This window comes from Amblyomma americanum, chromosome 5 (genome assembly GCF_052857255.1).
Source record: "Amblyomma americanum isolate KBUSLIRL-KWMA chromosome 5, ASM5285725v1, whole genome shotgun sequence".
In the NCBI taxonomy this organism is placed as follows: Eukaryota; Metazoa; Arthropoda; class Arachnida; order Ixodida; family Ixodidae; genus Amblyomma; species Amblyomma americanum.
In genome coordinates, this window is record NC_135501.1 from 26,469,342 (window position 1) to 26,492,678 (window position 23,337).

The 23,337-nt window shown below is 45.8% G+C and overlaps 1 protein-coding gene across 9 annotated transcripts in view; it reads left to right on the forward strand.

The window, feature by feature from the left end:
• The window catches only part of LOC144132344 (uncharacterized), a 206,626-nt gene that overhangs the window by 65,710 nt on the left and 117,579 nt on the right, over positions 1-23,337 (forward strand). For all 9 annotated transcript variants that reach the window (XR_013314788.1, XR_013314790.1, XR_013314786.1 and 6 more), the window contains 2 exons: positions 4,130-4,215; positions 8,591-8,792. Coding sequence is in view for 3 of the 9 variants with exons in the window: in XM_077664672.1 (XP_077520798.1) it covers positions 4,130-4,215; positions 8,591-8,792 (288 nt within the window). In the remaining 6 variants the exon portion in view is untranslated. The remainder of the gene's footprint in view (positions 1-4,129; positions 4,216-8,590; positions 8,793-23,337) is intronic.

Here is a 23,337-nt window from a genome sequence, read left to right on the forward strand (position 1 = left end):
ATTACACAATGCCTCTATGACTGCTCAGGTTTCCACTGAGTCTAATCCTTTCTCACAATCAATGAAGGCTATATATAGGGGTTGGTTATATTCTGCGCATTTTTCTATCATCTCATTGATAGTGTGAATATGATGTATTGTGGAATATCTTTTACGAAACCCTGCCTGATCATCTGGTTGATTGATGTCTAAGGTTTCCCTGACTCTATTAGCGATAACATTAGTAAATACTTTGTAGGCAAGGGGCTGTAAGCTGATTGGCCTGCTTACCGCAAGTATTTATCAAACAGTAAACAAATGGCGGTATGTGCCACTGACGCCGCCAAAAACGAAAGCGGAACGGAAAACGATGTGAACTTGCGCGGAGTACTTAGAGCATTAACAGACACTTTAAAAGCGTGCCGCATATCTTTAACTGCATAGCCCCTAAAAGTTGTCCGGGAGCACAGAAACGAATGAATCTGGTCTCAGAGACATAAGAATCATGATTACATGCTCATATGTTTCGAAAATAGGATCCCTAATGAAACATCTATGTTGCCCAATTGTTACAAAATGCACACCCAAAACAGTGTGGAGCAGCAAACCTTAATCGACCAGACCTTTTTTACTCTGCTTCGAAGATAAATGCCGACACTCAGAATACTGGATTCTGTTTTTTATATTGCCTCAAGAAACAATCCACTGCAGCCATGGTACACCCTTAGAAATATGTGCAGCTGAACAGTAACACGCTTTCAAAACAAAATACACCACACGACCGCATACCACTGGAATATCTCGCTCATAGAGAAAGTATACAAAATACACAGAATTTTGCACAGACGGCTCAAAACAGAAAATTATGTCGGAATTGCTGCTGTACAAGGTAACTAGGAAGATAATAGTAACACTACCAAATTACACTTTAATATTAACATACGAATGTTATGCTCTTCGTGTGCTTGGGAATAAAATAATAAATCAGAATATCACAAACAGCATAATCTATTCTGATTCTTTGAGCTTACCCACCGCATTAAATTTCAAAAACGCAGCTGAAACTTTAGTCGAAAGCCACAACTCAAGGACATACGATAAAATTCTGCTGGGTCCCAGACAATGTCGGGATAAAAGAAAGGAGAGGCGACCTACATTCTGCACAAGCTTGGAAGAAGCAAACAAAGTACACATATCCTACAAAGATTGCATCAAGCTACTACAGTGTAAGCTGATAGATCAATGGCCGTCAGAATGGAATAATGCAAGAAATAACAAGCTACGCCTGGTAAACCCATGACTGGAGAATGGAAGACTTGCACACACCAAGAACGTTTCAGTGAAGCAATTTTATGCCGTATTTCTATTGAGCAGGCACACCTGGCACATAACTTCTCGGTGACAAAATAAGACAAACATCTATATGATAATTGTGGATGTCAGACCACATTAAACCACGTTTTATTCAAATGCGCAAAACTCGAATAGATAAGGAAAAAATATTTTACTCCTTACTGCAATGAACACATCCCTATCCACTCCACCTTTCTTCTTTGGGAGAATTCACTTGTTGAAATTTAATCGGTTCTAGCTTCCTTAGGAAGCAAGCATTCTAAATCATTTAGTACAACTTAAAGGGACTCTGAAACGCCTTCCGAGGAGAGCAGATTAACTCACTCAATCACTGCACTGTGTTTCCATGAAAACCTGAGCCAAATAATACTCTTCTACGCGCTGCAGACGACCCACGATCACGCGTCAAAGTTGGCGAGCCCTTCCCGGCGACTGTTTCATGCTCGCACTTTCCTCCGTCCCCCGGATCTGCGCAGACAAGGTGAGAGGTGGCCATTGGTTAGATTCTTTTAGACGTCAGGCAGCTACCGTGGCCGCTGCCAATAAGGCGCTTAGCTCCGGCCGGTCGGGAAGCTCCGCTCCCAGGGGGGAGTCGGCGAAGGAGCGCCTTTCTTCCTGCGTGCAAAATGTGCCGAGAGAAGAAGGAAAGGCTTGAAGACGCCGAAATTCAAATTTAACAACAGAAAACACAGCTTCTTCAAAGCGCATTTAAAAAATCCTTGCTGGACACTATTCGTGAAACGGCGTGCTTCAATATCCCAGGCATGCCGCCACTTTATTAGAGCCCCCTTCACAGCCCCTTTAAATCCTTTCATTCCCGGCCCGCTAAACAAACTAATTAAACTTATGGTATGCAGGTTTTCTTCCGGAACTCTAAACTCTGACCCAGTGCTTCTCTTAATTTAGTGATACGCCCCAGCCTCTTTCTCATTCCTGAGAGGAAAGGAAAGCTAAGGTATTTATTTCATTTGTCGATAATTTCGAGATTGTTGCCTAGAGAAAGATGATCGCTGAGATCACCGGACCTTCTTTGAAGACTGCACAATTAGCCACTTATAAAAATTTTGTTCATATGTCAGCAGTAGGCAGCACGAATTAACTTCTTACGTCCTCTACACCACAGTTGTTTTTCCTAATTTATAAAATTCTGCCGAAAACAATTTTTCAATATACCTTGAGCTTGGCGCATGGTAGCCTCAGATCCTTATTTGCCCATAAATTCAGCTCACAATATTTCGGTAAAGGACTTCAGGTTGCTCATCTACCACTAGCTGCGCCAGTAACTGCTCTGTCGCATTGCGGCATCCGCTGCAATAACTTGCACAGCGTGGAGTCGATGGCACTGTATGTAAGACACTGTTCAACATTTCTCCAAACACAGTGCTTTGTCGATTAAAAAAGTTCCAAGCCTTAAAATGTCTGGTTTAGCTCAACAAACTTCTTTTTTTCTTAACCCTTTCCCCTGCCCATGTTTTCAAGCTAATGGCAAGATCATTTCTTGCCCACTGTACTGAATATCCGCCTTCTGGACCCTGCCTGACAGCATTAACAATCAGAGCTGTGACTCCAAAGACGTAGTGCGAAGAATCAAATCACGTCGGGTCAAGTCCCTGCGGTTTTTCTGCGTGTTTCTTCATGCTTCTTCCACTTAAGCAGCCTTTATTGCTCTCGAGCGGGTATACCAGGTAACATCAGAACAAACCACGTCAGGGACGGAGCTTCCGCACGCACGAGATCTCGAAACCGCAAAGTAGGGCGCACACGCGAGGAGGCCAAGAACCGTCAGCTCACCTCATGTGGTTCTGATTTCACAGCCCGCGGTGGTCAGTCGCTCATCACTCCCTGACGGATCGGTGACGGCGGTTTTTCCGTTGGCTGAACCGAAATCTGTCTGCGTGCAGCCCTCTCCGCCAAAACACAAAATAAGTTTGGGGAAACGAGATTGCCGCCAGCTGGAGGAGTTGGGGATCTTTCCAGTACCCTGCCCCCCCCCCCCCCCAAAAAAAAGGGGGGATGAAAGGGAGTCTCCACGGCGCAGTCTGTACCCTCTTCCCGCAAACCTCCAGAACAACGCATGCATAATCACCATCCTCAACACCCTGTCTACGCCGACTGCAGAGCAAAGGTCTCTCCCTTTTTTTTCTGAATAGCCCTGCCCTTTGCCATCTACAGCCACCCTATCCCCGCAGATTTCATTCGCCCACCTAAATTTTTGCCGCCCTCTGCTATGCTTGCCTTCTCATGAAATTCAGTCTCTTACTCTTGGGGACCAGCAGTTATTGTGCCTTTCATTATCTGGCCTGCCCAAGTCCATTCTTCCTCTTTATTTCGAATAGGATGTCATTATTACGTGTTTGTTCCCTGTCCCACTCGGCCCTCTTCTTGGGTCATTACGTTAAATCTGTCATTTTCTCTCGACAGTACGACGCATTCTTCTCAATTTAACCATAATATTGCGTGATAATTACGCGAAGTCGTCACTAGGAGACGAGCGATGTATTTGTTCCCAAACCTTTCTTCGTGTTCTTGCTTGAGCCCAGGCACTTAAACTGTCGCTTTGTTAACTTGCGTACATGACCGGTAGCTCCAGTAGATTTGTATTCTTTTCGGCTTACCGTTTGCATTTAATCGCTTACTACTTTCATGCCTTCAGAAATAAGCAAAGCAGCTCAGCGTCTATTTTAAGATCCTTCTTCGTGGGCTGCTTGCTTGGGTTCTGGAAAGCATGTGCAATTTGCCGTGCAGTCGTACAGTATAGGCAGCCGGGCTAACTTGGTCGTTATTCTTATGCGTGCAGCTCCTGTCGATATGAAAACCCGAGTCCTGGACTCCAAGAGCGCCATCATTAGCTGGACTGCACCAAGCCAGGCTCAGTATTTCATGGTGAGTCAGATTTCGTTTTGGAAGGTTTTTACTGTTTTCTTCATTGTTTACCTTTGTGGAAATGCAACTGTTTCTTTCGCAGCACATGCATTGGATACAATGGGCACAACCGCTTGCTTTAATGCCTCGTATGCTGTTGTCATCCATCAAAAAAAACTTATGCTCAGTTCGCGTTACAGGGCCAAAGTTTCTGACACTATTCTAGAGGCCTTCCGTGTTTGCTTTGGGTGTACTGAATTCCATAATACGACTTGAGCGTTTTGGAATGCAGCAGGTGCGCATATTAATTTTTTTTATTCACGTATCGTAAAGGTTTTTTTTTCATGCATTGCATAAGAGATTCAAAAATAGTGTGATGCGCAACACAGTGAACCATCAAACAAGATAATTAACATGCGCAAAACATGAGCTGATACCCGACATCAAATCTGGAAAAATATAGGTTGAGAATACACAATAATGCAGACAACAGTGCTAGGCAGAGTAACCTCCAGTTACAAAGTAAAAAGTCCCATATCCAATCCGACCCTACCCAATAATAACAAAACACTGTGCTGGCAACAGTCTATAAAGAGTCATGACGCAGTAAGCCCTTCAGTGTGCTGACAAAATAGTTGTAATTGTTCTCGAAAACAATTTCAGCAAGTAGCGCGTTGCAGTGGTAAATGGCAAGGAACCGTTGCGAAATTCACATAGGTTGAGAATACACAATAATGCAGACAACAGTGCTAGGCAGAGTAACCTCCAGTTACAAAGTAAAAAGTCCCATATCCAATCCGACCCTACCCAATAATAACAAAACACTGTGCTGGCAACAGTCTATAAAGAGTCATGACGCAGTAAGCCCTTCAGTGTGCTGACAAAATAGTTGTAATTGTTCTCGAAAACAATTTCAGCAAGTAGCGCGTTGCAGTGGTAAATGGCAAGGAACCGTTGCGAAATTCACATAAGTTGCATAAGTCCGGTCCGTCGGTTTGGTGCGATGACATCATGAGGATAAATGCCGCGCTCGCAGATCGCAGGCTGATTTTGTCCATGGCAAGCACAGCCGAATAAAAATTGTAAATACGGTTCCTGTTTCTTTGCTGTAATGAAATGTGTCGTATTTGTGCCTGACGACATTTAGTGACTCATTTTATTTTAGTTTTAGATGTGCGCCCAGGCTTTACGATTGTTCTATTTTATTACAGTCGCGCTATTGCATAAAATGAAATAGCGCACTTCTTATCATAGGTGCAAAGCGCACCGGCTCTAATTACATACACATATCTTCTGACGCAGGCGTCAATGGTAATCTGTTATCAACGTGTCATGCTACTTTCGCGTTCTGTAAAATTTGTCGAACGACAATTGTAAGTAACCCTAGATTTTCCACGCCTCGCCATCGGCTCAAAAGCAGCTGCTCAAGAAAAATCACGGCTACCAGCGCTCCTTGCTGGCGAAGTGTGAGGAGATCAGGAGATGGTTTCATTATGCGCCAATGGGCGCGTGAAGCTGATGCGTGCGCACTTCAGTCTCTGTGCCGTGAGCGGGTTGTCTACGATGCGAACTGCTCATCACGGCCACCGACAAAAGTAGGCGCGCCGCGGTGAACCAGGTGATCACAGAGGGTTTAGGTATTTCACTTTTGTTTTTGTGCGCTTGTGCCGTCGTCGACACGATTGATTTTCTGCTGAACACTGAAGTCACTTGTCTTGAAAGTATTTCTCCAACGTGTGTACCGCCGTCTGTGAGGCTTCCTATCTATATAGCCATAGCTTTTCTGGTTCATCCAGAGCTTGACATTGTGTTCATAGATGCTATGGTGGAGCCCTTCTGTCTCTGCCAGCCTGCTCGGTAAGCCGATCATACCTATGTTAAAAAGGATGGGTGAGAGCATCAATCGCTGTGAGGAAATCCGAACATCACTGTTAGGGTCAGTGGGCACGCAGTCCCACGAGCGGATGGCATGCGCATACTGGGGCTACACGTGTAGTCCACAAGAAGTAACTCCTAAGCGCTGGAAGGAATCCTACAGACCACACAGCACACTAACAGTCTTATTCGGCGTTTCGCAAACAAGCAGGCTTGCATAAAGGAGGCCAGTCTGCTCTGGCTACTACAGGCATTTGTAATTAGCCAGATCGTTTTTGTTGTTCCGTGTCTCAAACTCGCCGTCTCGAGCCCCAAGCGCTTAGAGCTCATTAAAAGGAAGAGTGTCAAGGTAGTTTCATCGCTTAACGACCATGAAGAGAGCTATCCTCAACCAGTTGGTATACTCTCCCAAGCAGATGAAGAAACTTGAGGTTGGAATTCCTGCTGAAGTGAGGTTGAAAACAAAATCCCTCCTGTACCAAAAAATATGCACCCTTCTTTCATGAGGAACGCAGGAAATAAGGGGCGGGAATGTTGCATACGAAATGCGAAAGGTGACAAGACGTCGTCTATACTGATGCGGCGCTGTAAGCCGGATGAACAGCTAAGGCGGCGGTGGTCGCAAGGGAAGTTTCTGGTTAGCAAGTAGTTGTAGCTGCACACTCAGAAGAGGTATCTTTACGTCGGCGGAGGAGGCGGCTATTGCTCTCGCGCTTACACAAAAGGACATCATGGTCATCAGCGACTCTAAAGAGCCGATACGCACTTTTTATTTAGGCAGAGTATCGACCGCAGCAGCACGCATGCTAACGGCAAAATTGAGAATCCGATCCTCTTGATTTCGGCGCCTGCGCTCGAAAGCCTTCAGGGTAATGAGGGAGGTCATGAGCTGGCCCGAGGGTTCATTTTTCGGCGATCTCCGCGATTCCCTCCAATAATGGATACATTTCAGAAAACGAGCGGATACACTCATTTCGAGATATCACTCAGTTATACAGACTTAGCCGACGGAAATATCGAGCGCCACGGAGGAAATTCAGCAAGAAGGAGCACCATAGAGGCCGTTGCAGGTGGGCACCTTCCCGAAGCCAGCCACACCGAGTAGGTTGGTGTCGGGCTTAAACGACGGCAAATGTAGAGCCTGTGAAGAACGGGCGATCCAAGCCCATATGGTGCGAACATGAGCCCAACCCACCACTTTAGTGGACAGTAAGGAACCAATGGAGGCTTTGACACGCAGCCAGGACCTGGAAGAGCAGAATACCATCGTCAGACAAGCCCTCGAAGCCGCCAGGTTCCGAGGAATTTTGGCCGTCTGGCAAACAGGAGTGCAAGTCCGCCATCCTGACTCTTGACCTGGAGTTAATAACGTTTTCCTGTGCGAAGCTGGGTATTTTCCGATTCGAGCGCCTCTTCGTAGCGAGCGCCTCATTCATCCCCGCACGCGTAGTTTGCCCAATGCCGAGAAGCGGCGATCGCAGCCTTGAGGAGAAGTGCGAGGCTCGGCAGCCATTGATCTTGACGCCGATGACCAGACATGCAAAATATACGAGGCTATGCCCAGGTTATCGATATCCCTCGCCCCTTTGTAATGTCTGTACTGCTTAGCTTTATCGCGTGCACTGATTCGTAGAGCAAACAGCATATAGCTACTATCAAAAAGCCAAAACATCCACTGAGCTTAAGTATACCGCATACAAGAAGACTCTAGTTTCGCACGCCTTCCGTTACGCTGACGGACACACTTAGAAGTTCAACTGGCAAAAAAGAAAATAAAGAAACAGGAAAAATTGCGCAAGACGATTTATAAACATTTACAGCGTTTACCTGTTTTCCAGTTTAGTGAGTTCATAGCATTTTAATAGCTAGTAATATAACGATAATTTCGACGTCCGGCAGTAATAAAGCACCCTAATTCTAGTAGTTTGTTTTTTAAAGGTACACGCATTGAAAGATGTACTTTAGCTCGTAAAAGACATAACGGTCAGAAACACGTAAGAGGGTTTATGTGATTTGGCTACATTCCTTATCTTTTAGATGGAGATCGACTCAGTTATACACAGCGTTTTTCTTTATTACCTTGCTAGTCTTTGAAACGCGTTAGACTATCTCAAACACGACGCATTATTTGTAACAATCCTGTTGCCTGAAGGCGGACAAAACAAGTTGGCAATTTCACCCTAGCCGGGTACGTAAAAGAGACTCATTGTAGGTAGGGCATCATGAGTAGTGCCAAGACAAAACGCAAAACGACGCACGACGCGATGCGCCCTAATCATTACTTCCCCTTCTTTGAGATGATTTCTTGTCATTCTTGAATGGCTTTTCATATTATGCACATTTAATCCGCTCGTCTCAATGGAACGCCTTTTGTGTTAGTGAGAGATGACCCTGTGACGTCCCTTGTCTAGTTATTTGCGCTGCTGTTTCCAAACTGAGTGCAGGCCAACAGGCCATATTTTCCGCCGTGCTTCAGAAAGCGAGCAGTCTCTACACTTCTTCCTTCCCACCTGCCCTTTAGGTCGAACTGTGGAGCGGTACCAACCCGGGATCGACCCCGATCTCCAGCGTCAAAGTGGCCGGCAGCAGTGCTGAGTTGACAGTACACAGTTTTCCTCTGCTCGACCTCAGCCCACTGATGAACTACACTGCCAGGGTGCAAGCCTGTATTATAACCACTTGCAGCGACGTGGTCGAGACCGAATTTGTGACGCCGCGAAGGAGTAAGTGCCTCGTTAAGTAAAGGTGAAAAACAAAAAATTGCGGGTGGCTATACAAAGATCCGCTTGGGTTCCGATCGCGCAAGGATTCCGTTGAAGCGCTTGACGTCACTTGCGGGTCCTCACATCACGTGGAATGTTATGACACATGACGTTCGTGACATAGTTGTCATGAGCACACATGACGTGTCGTGCTTAGTCGTACACCTCATAACACAGACCAACCACATGTGGCCAGTGGACCACCTTAGACGTAGAAAGCGTATACTTATAGGTAGGAGAGAGGACGCCGCCAAACGATCCGAGGATGCCCTTATGCTCTAGCATAATAACTAGTAAACAGCCATAGTTTCTGCAGTTGTACACCGGTGATATGAAATAAGGAACGAAGGCTAGATCAGTGCGGGAACGTTGGTTCAGCAAAATATTCACCGCAGGGAGTAATAAATCCTGAAATCACAATAATGTTTCCCCCCTTAGCAATGCCGTCAGCATTGGAGAGGTTTCTATGTATTAAATTTCATAACATCGAGCAACATATTTAATACTCAAGTGCTTTCTTGGGATAGCCTACTGTGGCGAAAAACTGTACGAATGATTACGATATTTTCTATTGCGAAGTTTGAGCACACTTCTCTTCGGCGGCGCGAACGGCAAGGTCCTCTCGGCGCCGGCGCTGAGCCTCTGCTTGGGCCGCTCGTTTAGCAGCAGCGGCAGACGAAGCCTTGCTACCGGTCGCGTCGCTCAATCTTCAAAAGGAACAAGCTGACAATTATAAGTATTGTATTATATAAGCAGACTGTTTATACTAGGAAGACAACGTTGTGAGTGGCGTGACTGACGTGGACAATGTACCGCGTGCAGCACATTTCGCAGCACCACCCGCCAACGCAGCGGACGAGGAGGCTTCGTGTGATTGCGCGTGGGCCTGTTACGCCGCAAACAGACGCCCGCTAGTCTACAGTGCTTAATTAATGCGAAAGATTAATAGTCTACGTCGGCGTGGTCGTGTCGCCTAAGCGTGTCACCAAAGAGTGCCAGCAGCGATTGTGACCTTCTCAGAAGAGGTAGCATCAAAGGAATGCTTGTGACCGATAGATGACAATGTGAGGATGATTAGGTAACTAATTGAAGCCAATAATGTAAAAAAAGTCGAAATAGCGTGGACGTCGGTGTAGTGAGCGGACGGGAAAGCAGCCGTGGACGGCAAAACAGTAGAAAAATAGGCGAAGTGAAAATAAAGTTTTAAATGGATTGAAATGTGTTTGATGTGATAATTAAACAAAAATTTGATTCACATAGATTAAGTAATTGATTAAAAGCAGCCGTCAACGGACTCGAAGAGGGGCAAAGAGAGGCGACGAGTGTCGAGGACAATGCTTTCGCATTCCTCCAGTGCAGGTAGCCGCAGTGATCTCTATCGTTTTTATTTCTGCAACGCAAAAAAAGTTAAGCGCGCGTCACACGATCGCACGGCCCCGAGCAGCAGTCAGTCGCAGCCGGTTTCGACGGCTCAGCCACCTGGCGGTAGGCACAGGAATAGTGACGGCGCGGAAGCATGGAGAGATAGGGAAGTTTTAAATCTGACGCTACCTAGTAACAATCCCTAGCCACCATACCTCCGCTCATGCCGCTGTGATAGACGACGGTGCACACGGCTCGCTTAAAGCGCAAGTGAAGAGGTTTTAGAATTCGAGTTTAAAAGAATATGTGAATCTTGCAGGTAAACCATGCGAAGCATTTTTGTGTTAGGATTTCAAATGGCAACGTAATCGAAGAATAGAGCCGAATCGGCGTTTATTCTTCTTTGGAGTGCGTGGTGACGGGCCGAGGCCTCAATGATGACGTCATGTAGGGCGGCGCTGCGTTTCCACCTAAAAGCCGGTTGTTTCAGGAAAGTAAATGAACCAGCCGAAGGTGAAGTGAACGAAGCATTGCTTGGCGGTGTTGAAAAACGCACTGCAGCTCTTGGGCGAAGACAGCAGAATTCTGAAATTTCCCAACCATGACGTCATCACGATTTTCTCTGCGCTTGTCCGGCATAGAGAGGGGAAGCCTTAATATCATCATCATCATCATCACAGCCTTACTACACCTACTGCAGAGCGAAGGCCTCTCCCATGTCTCCAATTAACCCTGTTCTTTGCCAGCTGCATCCACCCTTTGCCTGCAAACTTCTAAATCTCATCTGCCCACCTAACCTTCTGCCGCCCCCTGCTACGCTTACTTTCTCTTGGAATCCACTCCGTTACCCTTAAGAACCAGCGGTTATCTTGCCTTCGCATTACGTGCCCTGCCCACATCTATTTATTCCTCTTTATTTCGACTCGGATGCCATTAACCCGCGTTTGTTCCTTCACCCACTCTGCCAGCTTTCGGTCTCTTCACGTTACACCTATCATTTTTCATTCCATGGCTCGCTGCATTGTTCTTAACTTAAGCTGAAGTCTTTTCGTTAGCTCCCACGTTTCTGCCCCGTAGGTGAGTACCGCTAACATACAGCTGTCGTACACTTTTCTCTTGAGGGAAATTTGTGAACTGCCACTTATGATCTGAAAGAACCTGCCATATGCGCTCCATCCCATTCTCATCCTTCTAGTTATTTCCCTCTCATGATCCGGGTCAGCTATCACTACCTGCTCTAAGTAGACGTATTCCTTACCATTTCCAGGCTCTCACTGTCAATTGTGAATTGGTGTTGCCTTTTTGGACTGTTGAACATTACCTTGGTTTTGAGCATGTTATTTTTTTATACCCAGAATTCTAATCTGCCTGTCTAACTCATTGATCATGATTTGCAGTTCACCTCCCGAGTGACTCAGCAGGGTCATGTCATCAGTGAATCGTAGATTTTTTAGGTATTCTCCATTTAGTCTTATTCCCAATTGTTCGCAATTCATGCCTCGGAATACCTCCTGTAAACAGGCGGTGAATAGCTTTGGCGAGATCGTCTCCTTGTCTGACTCCCTTCCTTATTGGAATTTTATTGCTGACATTATGGAGGACTATAGTAGCTGTGCAGTTGCTATGTATATCTTCCAGTAATTTTACATAAAGCTCTTCTTGACCGTGATTACGCAATGCCTGTAGGACTGCTGAGGTTTCCACTGAGTCGAATGCTTTCTCGTAATCAATGAAAGTTATATATAGTAGTTGGTTATATTCTGCGCATTTCTCTATCACCTGATTGATAGTGTGAATATGATCTATTGTGGAATATCCTTTACGGAAGCCTGCCTGATCATTTGGTTGATTAAAGCCTGAGGCTGCCCTGACTGTATTAGCGATTACCTTATTAAATACTTTGTAGGCAATGGATAGTAAGCTGATTGGCCTGTAATTTTTCAAGTCCTTGGCGTCTCTCTTCTTATGAATTAAGATAATGTTTGCATTCTTCCAAGCTTCTGGTACGATCGAGGTCATAAGGCATTGCGTATACAGGGTGGCTAGTTTTTCTAGCACGATGTCACCTCCATCCTTCTACAGATCTGCTGTTATCTGATCCTCCCCGGCTGCCTTTCCCCTTTCCATTGCCCCTAAGGCTTTCTTTACTTCCTCTTTCGTTCCTCTTTCCTGAATATCGTTACAGTTGTAATCGTGGAAGAGTCAGGGTTCAGGCTAGTAGGTAGTCAACATGAGGATCCATAGCGCACAAAATTCAAAGGAAAAAACACGTGCGCTCGTGTTGTGTCCCTTGAATTTTGTGCGCTATCGATCCTCATGTACACGTGGATTACGTCCCGTTTTTATATGCTAGCGCGAAGCTACTTGGCTTCCTTTACCTGGAAGCTTCATAGATTCGATTTCTTGAAGAACCACAAATTCCTAAAACACTATTTCACCCCCTATTTAAAGATCCTATAGCCACAAGGCGCGCCTGCGCCTATAATACCCGCACTACCACTGATGCGCAATCTATGAGCGAGCGGTGGTACTCTCGTTTGCTCGCTTACGCCGACGGCGACGCGGCTCAACCCCCGAACGGGTGCTGAAGAGCTGTGTTCTAAAACTCAGAAATACTGAATAAGTGTTGTAGCCGAAATTTAAGCGGAAAACATTTTTGTGTGAAGTATTTTCGCCTGTCTCCTCAGGGTATCACGTACGCTAGGCCAATTTTTTAAGAGCACAGCGCCACCATCGACCCGCCGACTTGCCAGCGCTCAATCACTGCCCGGAGCGGAGAAACGAGCGAGAATAAGCGCAAGTGTTACGCATGCGTGTATTTTCGCTTCTTTGCCCGCTCTGCGCCGGGGTGAGGCTCTGTCAAGCAGGCGGGTCGAGGGGGGCGCGGTGCTGTTAAAAAATCGCCCTGGCGCACATGGCAGTGGAAGTTTCTTTGTTTGCTTTATGGTCTTGCTTTGCTCCTTTATTGGCTTACTCCCGGTCTTATTGTCTAATTATCTAATATCAAATAGTTAGATTGTAGCCACAATTTTAGCCCTCAGCAAGAGTAAAGCCGCGGACGCGGGCAATATTCAAATGAAGTGTGTAAAACACGTAATTCATTTACTCGAACCTTGTCTTACCCATATTTGCAACATTTTTTGTCGACGGCACTATTTCCCGAAGCATGCAAATATCAAAAGTTAAGTTGTATTTAAAAAGGGTAATAAAAATGACATGTCTAACTATCATCCTATATCGATCTCACCTGTTTTTTCCGAGGGTTTGGAGAAAAAAAAATATTGAAACGCTTTGCTTCTTTCACTGACGGCTTCTACTTGATTATTTCATCACAGAATGGTTTTTGCAAAAATAAATATATAGAGCTCGCACAGCTTGCCCAAAACGAATTAATTTTAGAAAAATTCGAATGTAGAAATATGGTATTTTGGCTTTTCCTAGATATTTCGAAAGCTTTCGACTGAGTAATGATAAATATCTGTTTAAAAAACTTCATTACTATAGCATAAGAGGCATCGCAAACAAAATAATTATTTCTTACTTGAAATACCGTTCTAAATTTGACTTGCGCCAGGTGCCCCGCAGGGAAGCATTCTTGAACCGTTTCTGTTCAACCTTTATATGAATGAGATGGAACGCATCGATGAAACATGACATCACATAATCTGTTGCATGCTGATAACACGAGTTTGGTCTTTTCAGGTGAACCATGTGCAAATTTAGGTAGTCGATCGAATAGCGCACTTTCCGAAATTAATGCACAGCGCCAAATGAACTGCCTAAAACTAAACAACAATAAAACGAAGCCTGTTTTATTTCACCCCCCCCCCCCCCGCCACACATACAGATCCCGCCTATTTTGTTAAATAACTCTGATATTGAAGTGGCCAAGAACTTTAAATCACTGGACGTATGCTTTCCAGAAAACAAGACACGCGATCATTACGTGAACTATTAATTAGCTACCTAGGATAGCCTGCATTTTGCGCTGGCAATACTACTTCTTCCCTACCCCTTCCCTAGTTTTTACATAGTTATATATAATTCTATATTTTCTTGTTTTATAATGTATTCTTTTATTGTGTATTCAACAACAACAGGTGGAAATGTTAGCAAACTTTGCTTCTAACAAAAAGCGCTTTACGCCCAGCCTGTAAAATCTTATGTTGCTCTCACACCGCAGGTTTATTCAAGAAACACCACACAATTCAGGTTTCACCAATTTATGGTTACAAGTTATGTCGTATGTACAAACTCGACTTGCAAAAAAAAAATATTTATGCCACAACCAGCCTAACGCGGCTAGCCGTAAACTTCACATTTGTAATTTTCGCCATCCTGAAGTGCGGTATGTCGCCATATTCAGAGCCAATTACGTGGACATCAGGCGTTGAAATTTCTTCTGCCCACACTTCTAAACCGCGTATTAAAGGAAAGTATCATTTACATATCCGGTATATCACCAAAAGAAGGGCGTGCAATGTTTCTATAACGATGCAATACAGCGGCTTTGTTTCTATGCCTTGTATTCCCCTGTTCGAGCGATGTTGCCTAACTTATGTATGTGTTCATCATAGTGTATTGTATTTCCTTAGCCGCACGCTTCTATGCTGCCCACGTGTGATGAGGGGTCAGGGCTCCTCAAGCTGCTTTCACAGCGCTTACCTGTCTTCCTCCTAACCTTTTTTTTATTGAATAAATTTTATTTAATTTGATTTTTAACAAGGTGCCTAGTGTGGCAGGAGCGTTCGAGAGTACTGCATTGCCGCAAAAAAGACCGTCTTCTCTAGCGCCACCGAAATGCACAAGGCTTACAGTTTTTGTGTTCGGATGGTGAGAAATGGAGCTTTCGCCGACGGAGAAAGAGCTTGCAGCAGGTCTGGTGAATGGAAGGGCCGAAATATTTGTTCTCTTCTCCGCGCCCCTAACCTAATCCTTTTCGTTTATTATTCGAAATTGTTAAAATCATAAAATTCAAGTTAAGGTAAAAAGTTAGTAGATCTAACCTTGCAGGCTTAGCGCATTAATCAGCGAAGGTTGATTGGCATGAGCGGCGGAGAGATTTGGAGTGACAGGCACGCTTTCACGCTTCACATTTGATTGCCTGGTTGAGCGTCGCATAGGTTCGATTTGGCGTCTTATTCCCAGTCTAAACCCTCATTTTGGTTTGAGGAAAGGAAAGGCGCTTAACTGGCTCACTGGCTCACTGTACACATCAAACGCGTTGCGAGGTGGCCGAGGTGTACACTTGCAAAGGTGTACAAAAGTACGAAAGTAAGGCAGTTAGGCGTCTTTCCGTTTCTCAAAACAAATGGAGGGTTTAGACTTCAAATAAGACAAGATTTGGTATCTCCTCTGCCGCAGCACCGGGCTTACAACTTTGCACTTGTAATGCGCATTATGCGCAAATGTGAAATCGACTCCACCCCATGTCGGAATCTTTAACTAAGCGATTATACATTTCGCTGTAATGTTTGTTGCGGACCTATGCGAGTGCTGCACCACCATGTTCAAACGCACATATTGTTTAGGGATATAAATCCGATACGTGCGTTGTTATGTCTGAAATTTTGGAGCCGTCCAATAAATTGGGGAAAATTTCGATACCTTTGTTCACGTCATGACCTATACATGCATGGGCTTGTATATATGCATCCCAAGCATCTATTTCTTCCGACGTGTGTGCATGGGAAGAAAGCAAAGCACCGAACGCATGCATTTCAGCTGTGGGTTAGCACAGGCGTAGAGAGCATTTGACTGATTAGTTTTTAGTTTATTGCTGTTGTACACTCTCTCAGTTCTTTTGCTGCGACTGCCGTAACTGTGGCACTTGGCGAAAATGCCGCCGTTATCTTCGTGAAGCCTCTGTGAATGAAGTTTTGGCCCTCCAGAAACACAATCCACCAGCCATCGGCCCACCACAATCCGGCTTGCCAGGAGGCTTCCGTCCCGCCGCGCTAGCTCAGTGGCTAAGGAGCTCGTCTACTGATCCGGAGTACCCGGGTTCGAACCCGACAGCGGAGGCCGTGTTTCAATGGAAGCGAAACGCATAAGGCGCCCGTGTGCTGTGCGATGTCGGTGCACGTTAAAGGTTTCCGGGTGGTCGAAATTTTTCCGGAGACCTCCTCTACGGCACCTCTTTCTTCTTTCGCTCTCTCGTTTATCCTTTCCATTGTACGGCACTGTTCGGAAGTCCAGCAAAATATGTGAGACAGTTACCGCCTCATTTCCTTGCCTTTCAAACCCATTTTCAAAAGGCTGCACTCTGCGCCAGCACTAGACCCATTTCCACCCTCCAGAAGCGCGGTCCACCACGCACCCTACTTCTGCCCGGCTTCACCATCTCGAAAAAAATAACAAGATTGCAGTGAAGTCTTCTTAAGAGCCTACATCTGGAAGCCTTTCCCTCTCCTCTCTTTCTCCCTGTAATTCTCCTTTGTATTTTTATTTTGTTTTTGTTTGTTGTTATATTGTTTTTTTTTAATTTTCATTTTTTGTTTCCTTCCTAATTTTTGTCATATTTTTTTCTTTTCTTATTTTTTGTCTTATTTTTGTTTCTTACGCTTATTTTCCTTTCGTTTTTTTTTATTCAATTACATATATGTTGCTAATGCAGTGCTGCTTAAGCCGCCGCTGTGGCTGAGTGGTTATGGCGCTCGGCCGCTGGAACGAAAGACGCGGGTTCGATCCCGGCCGCGGTGGTTGCATTTCGATGGAAGAAAAATTCTACAGGCCTGTGTACTGTGCGATGTCAGTGCACGTTAAAGAACCCAAGGTGGTCGAAATTTCCGGAGGCCTTCACTACGGCGTCTCTTATAGCCGGAGTCGCCTTGGGACGCTAAACACCCATAAACGAAGCCCAACTGCTGCTTAATCAACTTTTCCATTTTACTTTACCATACAACTTATGATTGACAGTTCGTGCGCACAACTTACGTCAAGGAACTTCCGTCCACGCCACTCATGAGCAAAGAAAGGCTTACACCTTGATATCCAATCAAATGTTTATTTACATCATACAGGTGTAAGGGGCGCAGACAAAAAGCTCACAATAGAGCTTGATTGCGGGCCTGCGCCGCCGTACAAGGGTTCAAGTATAGGTGCATAGCCTATACATTGGCAACAACGTAAGGAAGTAATAAAGTAATATCACTTGAGGATGTAATGAACGAGGCACTGTTTATACAGAAAAAAAAGAAAAATGCACAGAAACATTGACACTTTAAAATGAGACGTAAGATGTTGATGTGATTAACGAAAAGAGTGGTCAAAAGATGGCAAAGCATAGTTGACCATTTGACGTCAGTAATTGGTCCGTATCTGTGGAATGGACCATTGTTCGGGATTTTATATGGCATGAGTGTGTTCTCTGTGCCAACGTCTTAGTGAAATTTTAATGGATATTGCTCCTTTTATACCGCTTTACTGGCCAAGAACTGTATAGTTAAGGTCTTGGAGTTATTCAGATGGATTTAAAAAAGGTCTAGAGATGTAAGCAATACTTCTTATTGCTCTTTTCTTTACTATATTGTCATGTGGTGGCGACTGCAATCCGAAGAGCAGAAAGACAGCGATGAAGGCGTCTAACCAAAACTCTTTGTTTGAGCTGACTTGCGCCCACAGTGGACTGAATCACTCGGCCGCGGCGTAGCAGCAAGCGTGCTCGGAGGTCGTCGAACAGAATGCCCGCCGCTGTCGGTCGTGCTCAATTTAAAGCTGATAGCGAAGTTTCGAGATGCGGCGTGCAAAGTTGCAACAGTGCGGAACAACGTAGAATCGCCTCCGCCTAGATGCGATCAATCAAGATAAATCTGGTCGCGAATTGCATCCACAAATTGATAAAGCGGCGTTGCGGCAGCTTTGAAGTATGAACAAGGAAACACTACAAATATTCCGGGCAATATGTAGCCTGTTTAAATTAGAGCGGTTGGTATTACCCAAGAAAGTGAAACAGTAGTATAGGAGAGAAGCAAATACTGAATTATACAAAATTAGTTATACATTTTGCAGAAGAAACGAGCACAGTTTGCTTAAGATACTAACCATTTTTGATAACTTGACAGCAGTCTTATCAACATGTGTTCACTATGACAAATTCTTCTCAAGAAATTCTCCAAGGCTTTTCACTACAGGGACAACTTCCAAGTGACGGAGAGGAAACGGCGTACGCAAGGGCCTCGTGGCACAATGCTTAACTCGGTAGTAAAACTTGTCGGGCGGCTGTGCAAACGCAAAGTTCGAACGAACAAAGCCATTTCTTGAGATGAATGAGACTACTCAGTTCCTGCGAGGCTACAAAAACGGGTAGGCACCAAAGTGCGCCCCTCACAACACCACGGTCCGGTGGTCGCGTCTCTTCTGATATGGTGCAGGCAGCTCCGAAAAGCCTTAGGCCCAACTGCCATTCTGACAATGGCCGACAACCAAAAAAATCCGAAAAGGGTTACGTGCGCGCCCCCGCGAGGAGACATCAGCTCTGTTGGGTGGTCCCACCCCGCTCACTGCATGAAGAAGCTTCTGAGCGGCGTTTGCCGAGCTGCAATACTCTTGAGCTAGTAGCGGCACCCGTGACCACAGGTAACACGGCTCCCGGAGCCGTGACTCCCAGAGTCGGAACAGAGACAGCAGACGAAAATATGTACAAAAATTGGACCACCCGCGCGGCTTCCGTACTAACTCGCTTCACGCTCGGCTGCTCCACGGGCGCTAAGCCTAGCGCTCCCTCGATGCTGGCGAAGTGGTTCTCGTGCTGAAAAAACTCCAGGGAAAACTTGACATAAAACGTGCTCATCATATCGAAAAGTTCAAACATGCCGCAGCGCAATACACCTCGCACTGAAAAACGCATGCAGGAGGTCCTAGCAATCAAAATTCAGGCTAGGACTAGAACTTGCCAAGTCCGAACAAAGAGCATTGCTTGAACCGAATAGACAGTCGTCCAATGTTCCAAGAGCAAGCCCCACGTTGGGCTGCCAAATGTGGCGTTTTTTTTTGTTTTATGAGGGTTTAACGTCCCAAAGCAACTCAGGCTATGAGGGACGCCGTAGTGAAGAACTCCGGAAATTTCGACCACCTGGGGTTCTTCGAGTACACTGACATCGCACAGCACACGGGCTTCTAGAATTTCGCCTCCACCGAAATTCGACCGCCGCAGCCAGGATCGAACCTGCGTCTTTCGGGCCAGCATCCGAGCGCCATAGCCACTGAGCCACCGCGGCAGCTAAATGTGGCGTTCTAATTGAGAGGAAAAACGTACATCCTCCCCCCATTTAACCGCAGCTAGGGCTATTCAAAACCGCCAAACCCCACCCCGTGGTCGCGTATGCTACCGAGCGCAAGCCTACCACGGCGGGCCTTGCATTCGGGGAACAAAGGAACGACACTTTGGCTTACACAGAAGAGGCATTTATTGCTACAACAAAAATAACGCCAGCTAGCAACAAAATACGGCAAACAATAGAGGTCATCCGACTTACCAGCAGGGTTACGAGCGATGTTCGCCCACGCTACGGCAAGGGGAGACTGCCAAGCCGGATGGGACGAGATGCGGGAAAACGTTCCTTCCCACGAGCCCTCGCCCCGCTGGCGCACAGCGGAACACCGCGGCTGCATGCCCACACGAGCCGACGACGGTGGAAAAATCGCGCCGACCTTCCCCAGCCGAAGAGTTCTCTCTCCCGAGCGCGCGCAGCGGTGACGCCTTCCGTGGCCCTCATGTCGCTGTGACGCCGGCGCCCTCTCTTGTTAGTTAACGTCCAGGGGGAGTCACGCGGCACGCTCCTCTAGGCGAGGCCGTGGAAGGGTGCACCGCGAGAAAGCAAACGAAAGGGGAACAAACCCTGATATCCCCTCACCCCAACCCCACCCGGCAGGACTGGGAGGCGACCCTGTTTGGCTGCTCTGACCTACAGGCCCAAAAGACCCTGGTTGAGCGCGCTCGGGCAGCGGCCGACGAAACTGGGGTCCTCTAATATTGGCCCTCCGTACTGTTTGTGAGGGCTGAACCCTTGATATTAGGTCCAATCATACCTTCATGTAAGTATTCTTTTCGAGCCAATAAATATGTTTCTTCAGCACCACGCCCAGAGAAAACAGCGCCATCATCTACTTCCTGATGACGTACTCGGCGAAGTATGCGAAAGCGCGTCGCGAGGAGTGGCAGTTGTTACCACCGCTCGATCAGAGATGGCAGCAGAGTAGTGCGCACCTCCGTACAGTCACGCGAGGCCAGGCTTAGCGGCAGCTGATCGCTGTGCGCGCTGGCCAAGCCGAAACCCAGAACCGCTTCCGTTAGGCACTGCGTGTTATCTATGTGGTCGTATACGGTTCGAATAGCGCCGCAGCTGAGCTCAGATATCGCATTGCCAAGACGCGAGTGATCGGATAGGTTGCCGATCAAGGGCTGCCAGTCACGAATAATACGAAGCAGCAGACAGAGGAGGACCGAGATTGTAGAATGGTCACAATAGTTGTTCTTGTCTTCCGTGTGATAGCTCTTTATGCACCGAATGCTGAACACGCAAAGAATAAAGCTATAAATGCTTTACCGGGTGAACAATGGTATTGATCGGTCGAAATTTTTAAATCGAAACTGACTATAAACTGTTACCTGATCCAGGTGTCGCAATGTATCCGTCTTGAATGCGCACGACTAGCGACCTCTGAGTCGAAGCGCCGGCGCGCTTGCCAAAGGACCCCATCCCAGGGAAAAGAGAAGAAAAAACAGATGAGGTCGCGCAAGTGACCACCAACAACAGGAAATCGTTTACGATTTCCGGGGCCTTACGTCGCAATCCAGTCAAGCTATGAGGGACGCCGTAGTGGAGGGAGCCACCGCGGTGGCTCAGTGGTTATGGTGCACGGCTGCTGACCAGAAAGACGCGGGTTTCACCCCGGGCCGGGGGCCGCATTTCAGTGGAGGCAAAATGCTACAGGCCCATGTACTGTGTGATGTCAGTGCATGTTAAAGAACCCCAGCTGGTCAAAATTATCTGGAGCCCTGCACTGTGGCGTCTTTCATAGCCTGAGTCGCTTTAGGACGCTATATCACATGAACCTAAACCAAACCGTAGAGGAGGTCTCCGGAAAATTTCGGCCACATGGCATTCTTTAGAGAGCACTGAAATCACACAGTACGTGGGCCTATAGCATTTTGCCTTCACCGAAATGCGGGCCCCTGCCCGGGAGTGGGCCGTAATGGATTAGTTTCCTGTAGTTGTTTAGTTACTGTTCTGGGGCTCCAATCTAGCACTGTAATCAGTTATATTTCGGATGGAATAATGACAGTTGTAATAGGTTACTTATTTTCTGTAACGCTTACATGGTTTTTATAGTTTACTAAATGAAAATCAAAAACAACAAATTGCACAAGCATTGTATCATGTGGAATGCTGTCGAATTTCATGGACAATTACTGTAGTGGTTTCTTCAACAATGTTGACTGTACCTCTTCTGACGCAAAAAAAAAATTGCACACGGCCTTGAAAATTGCGATGCAGAACCTGAAACGTGCCAACTCAGAACAGAAGGGTTTGTGGTCTGAAAGTCACTAAAATGGGAAACTACCAACGGAAAGGAATCCGTATATCTTTTACGAGGCGATTGATATTACGAGGCGATTGACGTTGCTTTCACTGAAAAATTTTGTCCTTCCCTTGTGGGGTCACATTATACCAAGGCGTAGTTTTTAATTCAATTCGTTTATTTTTCCAGAGCGGTTATAGACGCTACTGTAAATGTACCCTGCGCTAGACGTTTCACTCAGCAACTTGACCAGTCCCAGGGCCATAAACAAAACTGCAGTGAACGCAGGTTATTAAATGATAAAGCTACACGCTTATTAAAGTTGGCAAGACATCTACAGAGATATTAGCATCAAAGACACACTTCATGAAAAAAGAATCTATTATATTAAGAAAGGACACAGTACAGTACAATCAACTCATTTAACAAATCACAGTCAAAAATCACAAGCTAATTAGAGCTTTCAGCGTATCAGGGTGAGGCGTATCCTTTCAGGTGAGGTTACAAAATTTTTCTTTAATTCTTTCTTAGATGAAAAGGACTATTAATTATTTATTTAGGAGTGATGGTAGGATATGTTTTAATGACTTTAAACATGTATTGGATGCTGAAATAGAGAACTAACCAATATGGAAGATTTATGATGGGATTAGCTTAAGAAAATTGAGATAATATGCGGAGGAGAAATAGGGCCGGTTTAACAAATGATATTCACAAGCGTGCATGAATCTAATGAGTCGGTATTTCGGGAACAAGTTCTGTGTGGTTGTATGTGAGTCAACATTCGCCAAATAACGCAAAAAATTTTTCTCAAGCACAAAGATTTTATAAATATATTGTTTTCTTGTGGAGCTTCAAATAAGACTACTGTAATTTATTCGAGGTGCGTATAGTGCATGGTATTATTGATCTTTCATTTGTTCTGGTAATATATTTCTGCAGCAGCGCAGAGTGCCTGCTACCACAGAGATCTTGTTGCGCACATAGTTTATGTGGTGATCGCGGTAAGTGCGAGCTCAGAGTAACACTAAGAAACTTATGTTCTTTTCCAATAGCCATATAATCGTGAATGATCGATTTTTGCAGCACAAATACTTTGTTCTTTTGTCTAAGCAGTAAATCTTAAGTCTTTCTGGAATTAATTTTGTGGTTAGACTGGGACCACTATGACCATTTTTCGAGCGTTCTGTTGCCCTGAAGGACTAGGTCATTGGGGTCTTCACAGGTAAAAAGAGGGCTGTGCCAGCCCTCTTTTTAAAAGAAGCACTGTGCCAGTCGTGGCGGTCTGAAGAGACATAAATAACGTGTCGGGCAAAGTTGGGTTCAGCCGATCGGTAAGCCTATTGGTTTGTGGGGGATACGCTGTGGCGACCTTGTGCTGCGTTAACATGAACGGAGTACGTCGTCAACGACTGTGGACAGAAATGTACGGCCGTGGTCGGTGACGAGTTCGCGAGGTGGGCCATGCTGCAGAATAACATTGTGCAAGAGCAAACTCGCGACATCTGTACAGCCGCTCGTCTTCAAGGCACGTGTTATGGACAACAGAGTCGCATTGTCCGTTGCGACCGGGATCCACTTTATGCCGTATATGGATGTAGGAAAATGGTCGAGAAGGTCG